Source organism: Apteryx mantelli, chromosome 18, assembly GCF_036417845.1.
Source record: "Apteryx mantelli isolate bAptMan1 chromosome 18, bAptMan1.hap1, whole genome shotgun sequence".
NCBI classification, from domain to species: domain Eukaryota; kingdom Metazoa; phylum Chordata; class Aves; order Apterygiformes; family Apterygidae; genus Apteryx; species Apteryx mantelli.
Genome location: NC_089995.1, coordinates 17,636,531 through 17,650,616, shown reverse-complemented (window position 1 = coordinate 17,650,616; position 14,086 = coordinate 17,636,531). Strand labels below are relative to the sequence as shown.

At 52.5% G+C, this 14,086-nt stretch overlaps 1 protein-coding gene across 1 annotated transcript; it reads left to right on the top strand.

Annotated features, from left to right (window-relative positions):
• The first annotated feature begins 1,126 nt into the window (after positions 1 to 1,126).
• Positions 1,127 to 13,691, top strand: OPRL1 (opioid related nociceptin receptor 1). Its single transcript, XM_013950469.2, has 3 exons — positions 1,127 to 1,353; positions 12,540 to 12,895; positions 13,168 to 13,691. Exons 1-3 carry the CDS (start codon positions 1,127 to 1,129, stop codon positions 13,689 to 13,691), a joined length of 1,107 nt encoding a protein of 368 aa, XP_013805923.1.
• Positions 13,692 to 14,086: the final 395 nt, after the last annotated feature.

Below are 14,086 nucleotides of genomic sequence, written 5' to 3'. Positions count from 1 at the left end.
AATAACAATCTTCTCCCTCCAGCTCTCAGCCCTCTGCCTGCTTGTAGCTTCTAGGTCAAATTCCCCGTTCTGGCTCCCCTCCGGCAGCACAACCTCCAGGTTGCACAGTTGCAGAGGGAGGGTGGAATTTTGCTTCCCCGAGTCGCATTTCTGAAGAAGAAGAAGAAGAAAAAAAGCGTCCTTGCAATTTTGCCTCGTTATCTTGTTTTGGGGCTTGTGGGTGCAAGCCGGCCCCGGGGGGGGCGGGGGGGGGTGCGGGGTCCCGGCCGGCGCCGGGGTGCGCGGCTGCCTGCGCGGCGCTGCCCTCGCTGCGCGCCCGCGGCGCTGAGGGGGCGGGCGGGGCCCTGGGCTCTCAGGTGCGGGCTTGCTTTTTGCTTGGTGCTTTTTCTTTCTCTCTCTTTTTTTTTTTCCCTTTTCCTCCCCTTTCTCCTCCTGCTTTTTTTTTTTTCCTTTTTTTACGCAGTGGGAGAAACCAGGCAGCTAGGGCTGGCTCTGCCCAGCCGCGCTCCTGCCTCCCTCCCTCTTCCCCCATCCCTCCCTTTTCGTTAAAAACGTGGGCTCCGGGGCGCAGCCCCCTGCGCTGGCAGCATCCCTGCCTGCCCGGAGCATCCCCGGCGCCTGCCGGAGCCGCAGCCGAGCGCCCGCAGCCGCCTTGGTCCCTCCGCCGGCGTCGCCGCATGCGGCGGCGGGCAGCCGAGCCGAGACCGGAGCCGCGGGGGCCGAAGCGGAGCCTGCGCGCAGGTGAGCGGCGAGCGGGGCTGCCCGGAGCCGCGGGGTTTCGCCGCCGGGCACCGGCGGGGACTCGCTCGCCTCCGCGGCCGCGCTGCAGCGGGCAGGCGGGAGCGGAGCAGCGGGCGCTGCGGCGGGGTGGCGTGTGCGCAGCCGGCGGCGCGGAGATACGCGTGAGCTCCCTGCGTGCTCGCGGATGCACCAAGGCTGCATCCCGTTAAAACGATCTCGGGGAGGTTTTAAGGGGGGGCTGTGCCCTCCCCGGCAATAAATGATCCCTCTTCCCCCAGCGTTTCTCGTGCGCGTGCTTCGCTGCGGTCCCGCGCTAGCCGTTTGACCAGTGGATCTTAAAACTGTCTCTTTGCCCCAGGTCCTTGGCACAGCCTGGTGGTTCACGATGGATCCTCTCTTCCCTGCCCATATTTTGGAAGACCCTGACCTGAGGAAGCTGCTGAACGACTCCTCCATGCTGAACCTGAGCTTTCTCCCCAGCAACTGGTTCAACAACGGCACAGGGGACAGCTTCCTGCCGCTGGGCATCAAGATAACCATCGTGGTCGTCTACTCCATCGTGTGCATCGTGGGGCTGGTGGGCAACTGCTCCGTCATGTATGTGATCGTCAGGTAGGACATGCAGGCGGCATGCCAGGGAGGCTCCTGGGAGAGGTGCGAGCGGAGCAGCCCTTCCCCTCCAAATCGGTGCTCTGGCTGAAGCGGGCAGGTGCTTCCCTGGTATTTGCTATGTGTTGTAGAGGTGAAGATGTGGCATTCATTTTATTGTTTGGTTTTATTTGTTTTTCTCCCCTCCTAGGCATGATGAAGGCTCTCATCAGCTCTTTCAGCTGCCCTCTGGTGCCTCCTAAAGTTTAACCCAGAGAATGGAATAGAGCAATCAGATCTGTTTAAAAAAAAAAGCAGAGCTCTTTGCAAATTGTGAGACATGGAGCTGGCCGTCCCTCTGTGGAGGGGAAAGTGCTGGGAGTGTCTAGCTGCCAGAGTGCCTAATCTTTAATGGGACATCTTCCTCCTGTGCAGTGTCTGCACAGAAGAGTGCACCCAGCCTTGGCTGCAGGCGCTGCTCTGTTTGGGAGTTGGCATTTTCTGAAGCAGAATCTAGTTCCCAGGGAAAGGGCTTGCCGGGTGGCTCTGTGTTACTTTTGCAGGGGAAAATCATTAATGTAGCTGGGAGAACTTTGAAATTACAGCTGTAAATAAGATGCGACAGGATGTTGCGGGGATGAGGGCAGGTTGTCTGGCTGCAGACAGGCTCCTTGCCCGGAGGCCAGGAGAGCAGAGGGACCTTTGCAGAGGGACAGAGCGAGGAGCATGCGCCAGTCTGGCAGTGCTGCCCAGCCTCCTGCATGCTAAGCCACGCTCCTGGCTTTTCAAGTGTCCCTCTCTGGCTCTGCTATAGTTAAACCACCTTATTTTCTGAAATCAGAAGTCTTTTCCTCCCCTTTAAGTGCAAAATAAGTTTGTGTACATCGAGGCTGTGATCCTCCATCCAAAGCCAGCAATCTCCTTCTGATCTGTGTATCTTGGATGTTAAGAGCAAGCTTCCATTTTGTACATACCTTGGAGCAGGTTCCTGGTACAGGTAGATGCTGTCAGCACAGAAGAGACCAGGTACATTTGTTTTCTGCTCCAACAGAAAGGATGAAAATAGTTAGCAGATATTCAGGCACTGAGATTAAGTCTAGCTCTTGCTGGGAATCCTGCTGATTCCAAAGCATCTTTCCCGTACACACGGCTCAGCTGGGGAGAGGCTGCACAACGAGGTCTGCAGTGTCACAGGCCTGAGTGGAGGCTACATCTTTCTGCAAGGGTGAAGCAACGTTACAGTTTATCAGGCCGCCTGTCAGCGCTCTTCCTGCAGAGGAGTTTATGGCTGGGAGAAGGGATTGCAACAGCACGGGGGAGTTTGAGGACGGGGAGGGAGGAGGTTTACGGTGCAGCAGTGCCGTGTTTTGACGGTCCTCGCCTTGACGTTGCTTGGTGTAGTAGCATTTGTTCAGGTAGACTTGGTGTTTGTGTGTGCATGTAAGATGAGGCATTTTGACCCCTCTGCACCAGCTGCATGGCCCACTCTTGCCCCCACGCTGTGTTGTGGGGCAGGAGCGGTGGTGCTGGAGCCCCCCTTGCTGCTGCTGGGCTGTGAGTCCCTGCAAACAAAAGGTCTCTGGTGTGGAACCGGTGGGGAGGTAGGGGAAGGAGTCCTTGCACAAATCTTAACATGTTTTGGAAGGAGAAGCCCTGGGAGGAATTGCAGCCCCGGCTGCAAAGATCTTGTGGGATATAAAGAGCCGCTCAAATCTTAACACTTTTTGGAAGGAGAAGCCCTGGGAGGAATTGCAGCCCTGGCTGCAAAGATCTTGTGGGATATAAAGAGCCGCTGTCACTTTGTGCCAGTGGAAGTGGGTCAGGCACTGGTTCCTGTTCATGGATGTGATGCTGCTGACCATGAAAATGGGCCTTGCTGGCCCCTGGGGAGAGCGATCCCTCCTGCTGCCTAACGCACAGGGCACATCCCAGGGGAAGGAGCCTGCTGGTCCCTGTTGGCCCCTGCCCAGGGGTTGTGGCAAGTTTATTGCCAAGAACATAAACTGTCCCAAACCGGCATCCCAGTGTGGTCAAGGTGGACGTGCACATGGTGCTACAAGGCCACGCTTTCGAAACAGCAACTTCTCTTTTGTTGCTTTCTGACTCTCATCTTCCAGCTGGATAAATGGGACCCAAGAAAGGAAAGTGAGATTTAGCCCTGGAATTTTCCCTGGAATGTAACTTTTTGTCCTCCATTTTTTCCTGGTTTAAAACAATTAGAAACTCAAGACAAGTGCCCTCCCCCTACCCCAACCTTTTTCCTCCCAGCACCTCCACTCGGTAACTCCCTATATATACAAAATACCCTATAGACATTTTTACCATTTGGCTACTCTTTTTTTGGGATTCACCTGTTTTTTCTCAAAAACTTCTGTGTGAGCCTGGAAAGGCCGTTTGAGTAACGTGTGCTGGGGGAAGTTATAACTCAGCAGCACATGTCTAAGAGGCTGCTGTTTCCTATTGCTTGCCTGCATCAGGCTCTCCTGGCTGAGGCTGCTAGTGAGTAACGCTGGGGGAGATAGCCGTCAGCGGGTGGCAGAAACGGGGGTCGTCGCTGTCCGGGAGTTTTCCCTCCTTGCCCTGTTTGTTGAGCTCAGGTGGGGTTAGCCAGAGGGAAGCGGGGCAGGCACGGCAGCCGGGTCCATGCGGGGTTTAAATGTGAGGGAAAAGTTGGGCTGAGAACCTCGAATTGTAGACCCTGCTCATATAAACGCACTCGCGCAGAGCTGTGCAGCCGGAGGAGCAGCCCTGCGAGGAAGATGCTCCTGGCCTAGCTGCTTCCCGAGAGCAGCTTTTCTCCTGGGTCGCAGCACGGGTGCTTCTGCACTCTGTGTCTTAAACCGTATCTTTTTCAGCGGGTTGAAATTCGGGTGCTGGCAAGTCAACATGGCATTTTGGGACTTTTTCCGATGTCATAGCTCTCCCATTTATGGAAGGGATTAGCAAAAGCACCGAGTCACAGCCCTGCCTGTAGGTATGCTGCACTGTACAAAAGCTGTTTTTCACCTTTGTTGCTGCCTGCAAGCAGCCTGTGCGTTATCCTCCCCCAAAAGAGCGGTGCTGGGATGTAGACAGTAATTGTTTCCTGTTTTCTTCAGTGAGTTGGGAAACACAAAGACTAATATCAGCACTCGAGGAAATTGGAGGCTTCGGGAAGGCTTGTTGCTTGTTCATCTTGAACGAATTTCTTGCAGGGCTGAGGGAAGAGTTGAAAATCCTCTTGGTATTTCGGACAAAGATAATAAAGAAAAAAATCAAAGCCTCCTCTGGGTTTTCCCCTCTGTTGTAGAACCCAGCCTACGTTTCTATTATATTTGGAGTGATTTAACGTTTGGAATGATTAATTTATAGCTACAGTCGTCACGTGACTGTCAATCCTCTTGTAGTGCTGAGCGGTGCTAATGGGGGCTCCCGTCGGGAAGGCCGTTTCCCGGAGGGTGCCGGCCCGGGGTGGGAAGCCACCTGGGTCCCGTTTCTCGTGGCCGAGCTCGTGCCTGCTGCCCCTTCTGCTCCTCTGCTGTTTCCTGTACCGCTTTCAATGTGAAACGAGAGGAGTTGAACGGCACAAGGTGGAGAGGGTTGGGAAGGAAAACAGGCTGCCGAGATGCCTCTTGTCTGATAACTGAGTTCTGTGATGCGGGATGGCCACGGCCTCTGCTTTTGGGAAGGAAGGAGAAAGGGAGGGAGGTGCTGGCCAGGCTGGCAGGGAAGGGGGACCGGGGACAAGGTGTCCCGTGTTGTCCCCATCTCCATCCTCCGATGGATGTGATGCTCGGCAGCAAGGAGGACGTGGTCCCTTGGCTCTGTCCTCCTGGATCCAGCCGTCCCCGCAGCGGTGCCGTGTCCCCAGGGCTCTGCCTGGGCTCCTCCGGGTGCCGCCGCTCGTCAGCGCTGCGGCTGCTCCCTTGCCCCTGGGTCTTCTCTCCTCTGCTAGTGCCTTTTCCCAGCTTTCCCTCCTGCATGAAACCGGGTTTTTCCGGGAGCCCGGGGTGCTCCATGAAGCACTGAGCTTTGTTCAATTCTCTGTATTGATTAACGCTGCTGCGGAGCAGTTTAAGCAGCTGTCTAGGCAGATTAGAGCCGTCGGGCCCCTAGGTTTTTTTTGCTGCTTTAAGGAAGCTACATGCTTTAAAAAAATTAAAAAGGCTCTTTCTGAAGCTTGTTGGCCCCTGGTGAGGATGTGCCGGCTGCGCGGAGCAGCCTGGGATCATGCCTGTCCTTCCCTTCCCGCTGGGCTCTCGCTTGCGTTCGAGCTGCCCGTCGAGGGCGATGCGGGATGCTCCCGTCTGCTCTTGCCGTAGGAGAGCCAACGAAGCGCTCCTGCCCTGGGGCGCTGCAAGGGGCTCCTGCCTCCGGCCGCGGGGGCTCGGGGCCACGATTGGGGTTTGGACAAGCCGTGCATCCCTGATCATACGTATTTTTTGTGCAGAACGGAGCAGAACCGCTCACACAGCTGCAACGGTGTCACTTCACCAGGGCTCTGAGCTTTGCATCGACAGCGGCGCGGGTGCCCGCGCTGGCGTTTGAGGCTTCGAAGGTCTGGCGTGAGCGACTTGGTGAATCCCCCCTGCCCTGCTTGGGAGGTGGGAAACCCGGGTTTCGGCGGCTGCCGTCCCCCGGGGCAGCTCTGCGTCGAGTACCCCCCCTGCGTGGGGGAGGCCGAGTCGTATTTCGTCTCCTCTGAAAACCGTATTGATCTCTGAAGAGAGGGTGAGGGCAGCTGGCTGTGATGCGACGCGGAAAATGAAGTTAATTATGACATTTCAGCGATGCTGACTTCTTAATAGAAAGCTCTAATGGAAGAGCCTTGACCGGCCATATATCTCAGAGCGGGGATTGAGCGAGCGTTTAATACGGTGCCAGCCCTGCGGACACCCGTGAGGCTGCCGGACCTCGGCGCTTCTGCTCTCTCCATGCCCTTTGCTTTGCATTTCCCGTGGCAAAAGAGGCGGTTGCTGTGATTTCTGGAGGAAGGAGGTTAACGCCGAGGGGCTGAGCACCGCGGGGCGCATGGCCAGCAGCGGGGGCCCCCCCGAGGTGAGGGTGAAGGAGACCCACCACGCTCGTGGCTGCAAAGCTTTTTGCTGCAAAATGGATGCAAAATGCCTTCTTTAAGCCAAAGCAGCGTCCCTCGCAGCCAGCCAGGCGCCCACGTGGGGATGCACGTGTGTGCCTGCGTGCAAGGCCTGTGCCCTTTGCAGCCGCGGGGCAGCGCGATGTCTCCTGTGCCGGCTCCCCGGGCCCTTCCCCAGGGAGCACCGGCGGAGGGAAGACACCTCCCGCTTTCCATAGCTGTCGCTCAGACCCGGCAGTGAGACTCGGGGCAGGAAAATCACTTGTCCCAGAGGAGCGGTGCTGGCGCTGGCTGTCTGCAGGCTCCTTAACCCCTGCTTGGCAGTCGCAGTCCTGCCAGGTAATTAATTGGCTTTTATGTGCCTATGCTGTTGGCCGCTTTTGCAGTAGCATCTGGCCTCTTAGTCCAAAACGATTTAAATTTGTCTTTAAATTTGTTGTTTGCTCCTGGCCTGCCGAACCATTAAGAGCAAACCAGCTTAAATTGGGTAGAAATGTCAAGACGGGCTGGCTGCGACACGGTGATCAGAGCAGCGGGGCTGCGGAGAGCCCCGGGGCGGGCGCGAGCACGGGGCGGCACCCACCACGGCGGTACGTGCTCGATCAGATATTGGCTTTACACCATCCGCAGGCTGCGGCCGCGTCTGGAGCGGAGACGCTGGGCAGCCGGCGCTGGTTTGCACTGTCGGAGGAGGGTTGGAGCGGCTCTGCAGGAATCCTCCGCCAGCCCGTTCCGCTCCGTGTCGCTTCCCTGCCCCTTTGCGGTCCTGCACGCGGCGCGTTGGGGAGGGCGGCAAAGGTGGAGGCGCCGGGTGGGGATGGAGGGAGCGTGCCGTCTGCATCTCGATTAGCTGCAAATTGGGAAGAGCCCAACGGAGAGGCTCCGAGAGCCCGTGGTGGGCTCCTTGGAGGCAGCGCTGGCAGCCGCCCGGCGCGGTGGGTTTTGCTGTGCCCCCTCCGCCCCGGTGCCCGCAGCCCTGGTGCACGCTCTCCGCTTGCTGCAGCTGGCTGGCGTCTTGGCGCCGGGGCTTGGTGGAGCCGCTCGCTGCCCCGTGGGATCTGCCAGGTGAAAGCCGGCGAGCGCTGCCAAAACACCGGCTTTGCTCCTTGGCTGGGGGCAGGATCCATCATGGTGAAAAGTGAGAGCTCAAAGCCCAGCGTGTGGGAAGGGACGTTGCCTACCTGTCCCCCTGCTTCCATGCAGCAGGTTTCCTCTGCCGGAGCGTGGCTTCATCCTGCGTAACGTCACTTGAGGTCCACTTAGCAAAAAGGAGGGTGAAGCCAAATGCTGAGTTAATATCAGTACATTTTCCACCTTAGGCTTCAGGAGCTGGGAGAAGACAGGAGTGGGGCAAAACTGTGGCATCTGTGGCAAAGATGGAGCAGGGTGGAGAGCTGAGAACTGGCTGAGCAGCCCTATGGGACGATGCTCCATTAGGAAATTGCCCCCCCATGAGCTGGTGCAGGAAATGGCTCAGCAGGGAGCTGACGTCCTCCGCGGGGGCCATGGGCTTATCCATGTCATAGCTGTGCCGGGCAGGGGGATGGTGCCTCCTACGGCCTGAAATTTTAATTTGTCTTTTTGTGCGGATTAAGAGAGAACACTGTTGGTACCCAGGGAAAAGAAAGAGTCCACAGAGAAGTGATTAATTGATTTTTTGTTTGTACTGAACATTCTGGAAATGTTTGGGAACATGGGTTGGTCGGAGTAACGGTGGTTGGCTCTCAGTGTGCAGAGAAAGTGCAGCTAGAAGTAATTAGGTGCAAATTAATTTTCCCACCTTGCAAGAGCTCAAAACCAGCCTCTGATGTGGTGAGAAGGTCGACTGAAGGAAGCGAGGAGGTGGAGGGCCAGCCGGCCTCGCTCAGCCTCCCCGCGCTGGAGGCAGCAAGGAGAGGCCGTTCATCTCCAACGTGGCCTGCGGAGAGGGGGCTGCGCATTGGGGGCAGAGTGGGTTTTGCAGGGTTGTTGGAGCGCGGCAGGGCCAGGCTGAGCAAAACGTGTTGCACCTGGGCTTGCTCAAATTGTTGCTACAGCGTCTTGGAGCCGGGGCAATGCTTGTCCAGCAAGGCCTCGTCGTGGGGTGGAAGAGGAGCCTGGAGGGAGAGCTTGAAGGTGAAGTTTGCAATCTAGACATCTCAAGCTTAGAATTATTTGAGATGCCCTGGACTTGTCACTGCGCCTGGGTTAGGAGTACACGTGGAGGCAATGTCTACCCTTGTGGAGGCAACGTTGACTCTTGTGGATGCTGGATGGGTCCAGCCTAGTAGAGGTGGGAGGATCATTTCTTCTTTCTCCCATGGCTCAAAAAACACTTCCTAATGTTTTTGTTTTCTAGTGGTTAAGTGGTCCTTCTTTGTTCTAAAATACAGCTGTTATTCCCTCAAATTAGAATATTTCTAAAAAAACCCAGAGATGGGGGCCTACTGAGCTGCCTCCAAGTCCAGGCCTCCTGGAAGGACACTTTGCATGAGCTTTCGCAGTGCATCTCTCGGCCAGATGGTTGCTCATTGCACCCTTGTGGTGATGGAGCTGCTGCTGGCCAGGGCAGTGTGCTGTCCTCTGCAAGCACCCGCCGCGTCTTGTGTGGCGGTTGGTGGGACCCATGGCCTTCTGCAGAAGAAATTCAGTTTAGCCTCTTTCCTGCCCTGAGTCAGTCAGTGAACTGGGTGAGCAAAGGACTTAACGCTGTAGGGCAAATGGAAAGAAACCCTCCTGTGGGATATATATATATATATATATATTTTTTTTTGGACAAAACAGGGCATTTGATCTCTGAAGTAGCATGGGAATGGTTAAAGCCCTAGCCAAGCATACAGAAGAAAAATGACTCTCAAGCAGACTTGAAATGTTTTTGTTACACCCAACAATCTGGCTCGGGTGATTTGAGTGCAGTAATTGCCTCGTTCCCCGGAATCTCTTCATTTTTAAATGCCAAGGCAAAATTTAAGCACCCTTTTGCTGTATCTCTTTCTAAAGATGTTTTCTGTAAGGCTGGCTGGAGCACTGTTTTCTGACACCAAATTTTGATGAATGCACTCTTTTTTTTTTGTAAGAGGGGTCTGAATCAAAACCACAGGTTGGAACAAACTTGACCTTTGGGAAGCTTGGGCCAGGCCAGCCAGGGCTAGGGGGTGCAAAGGCAGTCCATGGCTCCCAGAACACCTTTGGTAAGACAGCCTAAGATGATGGGACAATTTTCTGAAGTCTGAGCTGAAAATACTTTTTTTTTTTAATGTGGGTGAATACAGAATAGTGATTTAATTTCTTTTTTCCCCTGCTGACTTAGGCTGCTAGAGGAGAAAGTCTTTGTACCTTTTCACAGATCCATCCGATGCCCCCTGTGCAAATTGCCTCATTTACGCAGATTGCAAAAACTGAAAAAGGAAAGCAAAACCCACCTCGCCAGCGATGATGCTCTGGGACACATGGCACTGAAGTCTTTTGCTTTCTGTGTAAAACTACTTAGGAAGACCCAAAGTTACCTCCAGCCCTTGCAGCTTTCTGGTTATGTTGAATTTGCAATGTGTTTTGCTTGCTCATCTCTTCCCAACAGGAAAGATGCTGGTATTTTTCCCTCACCGCTTTTGGGTTATATAAGTATCTGATCTGAGCTGGCTTCCGAAGCACCACCAGCGTGCTTGGTTGTTGTGACTTCTGGGCCAGGAGGAGCTGGACCCAGGTTTATGCGAGAACATCAGAGACTCCTGTCAACTTACTCCTGCCCCAAGAGCTCCCCCAGGCTATTAAGGTCAAACATAGGATCATTTATTCTTGCTTTCCGAAGCCACAGTGTGGCAGAGAGCATTTTCAGACATCTGACTTCTAATCCGAACACGGAGCCCTAAGAAATGTAGACTCTGTATTTCAGATTGGGCACTTCCTGGCTCTCACTGCTGCAAGCCTCGCTGCATGTCTCGATAGAGTTCAGAGCAAGGGAGTGATGACACGATATTCCTCTGAGCATTTGAGTCATCTGCCAGGAGTTGAAGCTCAGGTCATCTGAGAAAGGTGCAGTGCTGTTTGAGGCGTGCAGTTGTGTGCTTTGCTCTTCTGCATCAATTTGATCCCCTCACCCTCCCCTGAAAAAGTATTTTAGGTCAAATCAGACCCCATAATATTCCAATATATATCAAACTGGAGATTATACAGTAGTTCATGGGTTTCAGTGATGCTCCAAGATGAACTTGCCCTTGGTTAATAACACATCATTATGTATGCCATCTCTGGCACCATCTCCACAAAGGCCATTAGTATAGCAAGTGCTAGATGCCTGGAAGGTTTAAAATTATCTCTGTTTTAGCTCTCATTATGTTCATGAGAAGCATCCTGTGGCTGAGGCGTTAGGCTTAGGAGCTGCAGCTGAGTTCCCAGTTCTGCAGGCTCTGCATGTGCCTTGGGTAGGCGATCAAATATTTCTTTGACTCATTCCCCACTTTTGAAGCGGAGATGACAAACATTACAGCACGGCGAGCCCTGTTTTGGGGCAGTCAGTTCAAATGTTCCTCCTGATAAAAGCAATACAGTAAGGACAAAACCCCTCTTTGAACTGGGTTGACTCATAATTTTATCCAAAAATGATATTTCTTTAGAAAGATCCATTGTGATATTTTGATGTCCAATACAAATCTCATTTCTCACCAGTTTCTAGCTGCGACTAGCCAGGACTGGCTGTCTTGCCCCTTCTGACTTGACAGCTTGAATTAGCCAGAGTCTTTGGCTGTAAGCCCATGCAAAATGGCTAATCACCTTGCCTCTGGACCATATGATGCCTTTCAATTCAGCTTATTGGGTAAAGCTCTCACTAGCATTTATAATAATGAAGCCATATGTGATAAAATCCTAGATTAGCCTTATCAAGGTAATTTTTCAAAAAGAACCTGAGGCTGTCAACTCAGACCGTGTTCACGGTCCTCGCTTGCAGTCTGTGGGAATAAGCTTTTCTTGTCCATGAAACCGATGGTGAAAGTGCCATTTGTATCATCGCAGGAGCTGGGTTGAACTGTATGTTAATAAGCATGTGGGAGGTAGGAATAAAAGGGTGGTGTTCGACCTGTGTTAGGTAAGAAAAAGACAACATCTCCTTCCTAAAGTGACAAAACGTGCTCTTCAAGAGATTTCAATTCCTTACCCATCGCCTTCCCCAGATGCCAAACAGGGTGAAACCTGTAAGTCTTTCCCTTTCATTTTGAAAAGATGCATCTTTACTGTATTTTATCAGCTTTACACACTGTCTGAAATGATCACCAAAAATGTTTTCTGCACAGAAATGTGCCCTTTGATATAAGAGAGGGTAATTGCTTTCTCTGGCTGACAGTTCCAAACACCTTCTTTTTTCTGGATTACTTGAAAAGCATTTTCTGGTTAGAAAGAGATGTTGCTGTTTCATCCACCCGTTAGTAATGGGTTTGCCGTTGGCTACTGCTATACATAGTTAGTGTTTACAAGTTTCATTCTGGTGTCTTAGGATTCTAGTTACTGCTTATTGCAGATGTTTTGTGCTCTTTACAAAACAGTCGCAAGACATATGTACTCCAGATGACACTTTAGAATCAATTCCATCCTTTCTTATGGAGAGATGGTTTCCCTCTGGCCCCCTCCCTCCTCACCATCTTCCTCCTAATACAAGATGAGTAAGGGAGCTACTTGTGTAGAGAGTTTCTGACATCTGTTTTTTGCAACATTAAGGGGGAAAAATGTGATGTTAAAGGGAATTGACTGCAAAAATATGGTGAAAACTTTGTAAGTTAGGTCTTTATATATTCATGGTGTTTTTCCCCCCCTGCCTGTTCTCAGGTGTTTTAGACAATCCTGTATTTTGAGAGACTTGTACTAAAGTCACAGTTAAGCATGGCTCTCCCTCACCCTTGCAAGATAGCCATCCTTGTGTTTTCCAGGCCATTAGGTGAATGCATTTCTCTGGTATTTCATCTTCAAATGAGTTTTCAGAGAGATTCTAGTGGGAGAGTTGTGTCCATTTGCATGAAATGCTTAGGATGAAAGTTTTCAGACTTTATCTTGTCCTCCTGGGGTTTAGGAGAATAGAAATGGGATCATTCCAAAGAACAAATATGTTTAAAATAGCTGATTAGGAATCAGGTGGAGCTCTGACCATTGTTCATTCCTACATTTTTAGATTCACCAAGATGAAGACAGCGACCAACATTTACATCTTTAACCTTGCTCTGGCTGATACCTTGTGTCTGATGACCTTACCCTTCCAGGGTACAGACACGTTCCTGGGCTTCTGGCCCTTTGGCAATGTCCTCTGCAAAATTGCCATCTCCATAGACTACTACAACATGTTCACAAGCACCTTCACCCTGACAATGATGAGCGTGGACCGCTACATCGCTATCTGCCACCCCATCAAAGCGCTGGATATCCGCACTCCCCACAAGGCCAAAGTGGTGAACGTGTGCATCTGGGCGCTGGCTTCTGTCTTTGGCATCCCAGCAATGGTGATGGGATCTGCAGAGAATGAAAACAACGGTCAGTAAAAGTGCATCCAGGGGGAGGGAGATGTTGGTGGCCAGAGCAACCTCTGGGGTCTGGCAGCCACTAGGAGAGGTACCGGTTCCCTTAGTGGGTTAAACTGCCTGCTCTCAGGCTGTCTTAACTCCTTCCTCTCTGCCCTTGCCTCTCTGTATCACTGCCACTGCTTTTCCAGTATTAAACATGCCTAAGTTAAACTGAACGTAGAGATGCTTTTGCTCTCAATACAGGTTTGCTGATCTTTCCTCCTCTTTATTTTTTACTTGCAGAAATTGATTGTCTAATCAAACTCCCGTCACCCGTGGATTACTGGGATCCAGTGTTTGGCATCTGCGTCTTTCTCTTCTCCTTTATGATCCCTGTGTTGATCATAACCATCTGCTACAGCCTCATGATCAGGCGTCTCAAGAATGTCCGTGTCCTCTCAGGCTCCAAGGAGAAGGACCGAAACCTGAGGCGCATCACCCGAATGGTCCTGGTGGTGGTGGCAGTCTTCATTATCTGCTGGACTCCCATCCAGATTTTCGTGCTGGTCCAGTGCTTGGGTGCCAAGGCAGAAAGCGAGCTTGAGCTGGCCATCTCCTGCTTCTGCACCGCCCTGGGGTACGCCAACAGCAGCCTGAACCCAGTGCTCTACGCCTTCTTGGATGAGAACTTCAAGGCATGCTTCAAGAAGTTCTGCTTCCCCACTGCCTTCAGGACCGAGCTCCAGATGTCCAACAGGATGTGCAGCATTGCCAAGGATGTGGCTTATGCCTGCAAGAACTCGGAGGGGACTAACAATCCGGCCTGACTAGGCATGGAAATTCCCATGGTGGCTGTCGCCCAGCAGAGTCCAACCACCCCCACATCAGAGCTAACTCAGATAACGGCTCTTTAGCAGGACCTCAAAACTGAGAGGCAAGAAACCTCAGAGGCAATTTTGGGGGTTGGGAAAACCGGATCCTGCAAGAGCATGCAGAAAAAGTGAGCCAATTTGACGCATTTTTAATTCCAGTGCCCTCTGCACTGAAGAATGTGTTTCACATCAGCCCTTTGATTCCTAAGAACTGCTGGTGGTTTGCAATGCTATCAGGAATTCAGGAATTAAGGGGTTTAAACCAGGCATTGCTCCTGGGCCTTACATTTTTGCTGCTGGGAGACAGACAAAATGCAAACTATCCTTTTTCCTCCCTGAGCTGTTTAAGA